General features: G+C 42.1%; 2 protein-coding genes across 3 annotated transcripts in view; both read right to left on the reverse strand.

The window, feature by feature from the left end:
* LOC106817189 (glucose dehydrogenase [FAD, quinone]-like) overlaps positions 1-2,428 on the reverse strand; it is a 21,663-nt gene that overhangs the window by 13,547 nt on the left and 5,688 nt on the right. The window lies entirely within an intron of this gene.
* The window catches only part of LOC106817192 (glucose dehydrogenase [FAD, quinone]-like), a 10,414-nt gene that overhangs the window by 3,766 nt on the left and 4,220 nt on the right, over positions 1-2,428 (reverse strand). For both annotated transcript variants that reach the window (XM_014821857.1, XM_014821858.1), the window contains 2 exons: positions 1,290-1,450; positions 316-496 (listed from right to left, as the gene is read on the reverse strand). In XM_014821857.1, the coding sequence (XP_014677343.1) occupies positions 316-496; positions 1,290-1,391 (283 nt within the window). In that variant the 5' untranslated portion in view covers positions 1,392-1,450. The remainder of the gene's footprint in view (positions 1-315; positions 497-1,289; positions 1,451-2,428) is intronic.

Here is a 2,428-nt window from a genome sequence, read left to right on the forward strand (position 1 = left end):
AGACTTGAATGCTTTCGTCTCTGATATCTTTATAGCCAACCTGATTCCTGTTAAAATATATTAATTATTGAGAAGGCCAAGCATGTGTGAGACTGTGTCTGTGTGTGTGTTTGGCCGTGTAATTGTATATTTGTGTGTGTGTAAGTGCATGTATATTTGTGTGTATTTGTGTGTGTTTGTTAGTTTGTGTGTGTGTGTGTGTGTGTGTGTGTGTGTGTGTGTGTGTGTGTGTGTGTGTGTGTGTCTGGTGTGTGCGTGTCTGTGCGCGCACATGTGATTTCATTTCTAATACATATTAATCGGTCCCAATATTACCTGACACCATAGTTTTAACGTCTTGTTCGTTCTCGTAATAACGTGGATCTATGAGTGGATAATCCAGCGGGTCACTGGTTCTCAGGCGAATATCACCGACACTTTTAGGTTGCAACAAAGTTGGTATCAACGAGAAAAGATGGCGATCCTCTTGGGCGGCATAGTTAGCGTCCTTGATGAACTGGAGTGAAAAAACAAAATTATACATATAACGTTGAATAGTTGTAAACATTATCGTACATGCATCCTAGGATGACAGTCGCATGAAATGAGATCAATTTACAGAAACGAGATTGTATAAATTCCAGTATATTCCAGGTAAACCTTGTTCACAACGACAAACTAGGTACGAGCGTGTGAAAAGAATGTCACTAATAGAGAATATTATAGATATATACATATATATATATTTATATATTTGCCGTGTGTCCTACTGCTGCTGCTGCTGTTGCCTGCTACTGCGATGCACTTGCTCGCCCGCCCGCCCCATACGCCTGCGTACACACATGGCTTACAAAAACAAATCGATCCAGTCCTACGCACTGCGCTGCGCCCGTCTGATTCGCGCGCGCTATACCATCGTACGTACAACATAGAACAAGCAGACAAATGCCTACCAATGTCCAAACGTTGATCACTGTGACTATAGAGATCTAACGTTTCACCAGGATTGATCGTAAATCGTAAACAAAAACCAGAGCGATATACTAATAATTAAAAGAGATGTATAGGTTCTAATTTGCTTACTATTCATACAGAGGTAATTAAGACAGATATGCACAAAATATGCACACAAATACAGCCAAATTGGCACATTTTATGCAGTTTTCATGGTTTCAAAGTGTCCCTGTCTCGGCTCTCACACGGCGCATTTTCTCACCGGATGCCAAGGTGCGAAGCGCCAAGGCAGCTCGTATATAAATGGATGTGCGAGCGCGCGCGCGCGCGCGTGTGTGTGTGTGTGCGTGACAAACCTTTTTGTCATATCCTAGCTGGTTATATATAAAATTTTCATCCACTGATCCAATTCCAGATCCTGTCATGAGCAATAGCATATCTGGTGGCACGCCTTTCATCTCCAGGCCAGCCGTATTAAAGAAGCCAATGGCCTCCACGCCGTTTGTGGATAGAGGGCCTGCAACAACGCTCACTGCATCATATTGTTATATATGGTAGCGGCATCAACGATCAGTGCCCGTGTAACATGGTACATACATACATTCATACATCATAATACATAGATACATACATACATCGCCCCATAAAATATGCCCCATATACATTGTCATGGGTATGGGCATGATCTAGCAAGCTGCGTCATAACTGTGACTCGTATTTTACTTTACTTGTCCATGCACAATGTAGAGGGGAGGAACGTTTGCCATAGGGGGACGTATAGAATGCCTATCCTGGTCACGGCACCAGTGTAATGATCGTGATTCTTCGTACCTATATATGTTCTCTCGAGTGTGTGTGTGTATGTGTGTGTGTGTAGTGTGTGGCCCGTGTTCGTATAATGTATACCATGCGATGTACTAACCCAAAGGTCCTGCTTGGCGCGAGCACCCTTGTGAGGTACCCTGAGGTAATCACAAAGTAGACAGACACGAAAGTATAACGTACAAACAAATGTCTATTTAATTCTTATACAAACTTACAGAGACAAGTTATTAGTTACATATTTAATGCAAGATCTCTAAAAGGAGTTTACACACGCAAATACATTTACTAGTCTTAAAAGGAGTTTTAAGACATACGTTTTAAGATGCATACTGTAACACGAATACGGTAAGACCTAAACTATAACACATATACGAGAACTGTCAAAGCGCTGACCAAGCGCTTTAATACTACATACCCACGGATCTGTACCCTGGACTATTCTGCCCTTTCTATCCAAAACCCGCGGTACTTATACAATTCTGGCCGTGTCACGTGGTTTTTAGTAGTGCTACGAGTTTTTAGTGTAGGTTAATGATGTCTAGACCAGTGGTCATCTTTACCACTGTCTACATTCTCTAGAAGGGGTGTTTCTTTGTACCATGCAGTTCTACGTCCCTTGCTTGGGACTAATGATCATCGTTAATCATGTTCTTTACGACTCTAGCTGGGC

The sequence above is a fragment of the Priapulus caudatus genome, unplaced genomic scaffold (genome assembly GCF_000485595.1).
Source record: "Priapulus caudatus unplaced genomic scaffold, Priapulus_caudatus-5.0.1 Scaffold1624, whole genome shotgun sequence".
NCBI classification, from domain to species: domain Eukaryota; kingdom Metazoa; phylum Priapulida; class Priapulimorpha; order Priapulimorphida; family Priapulidae; genus Priapulus; species Priapulus caudatus.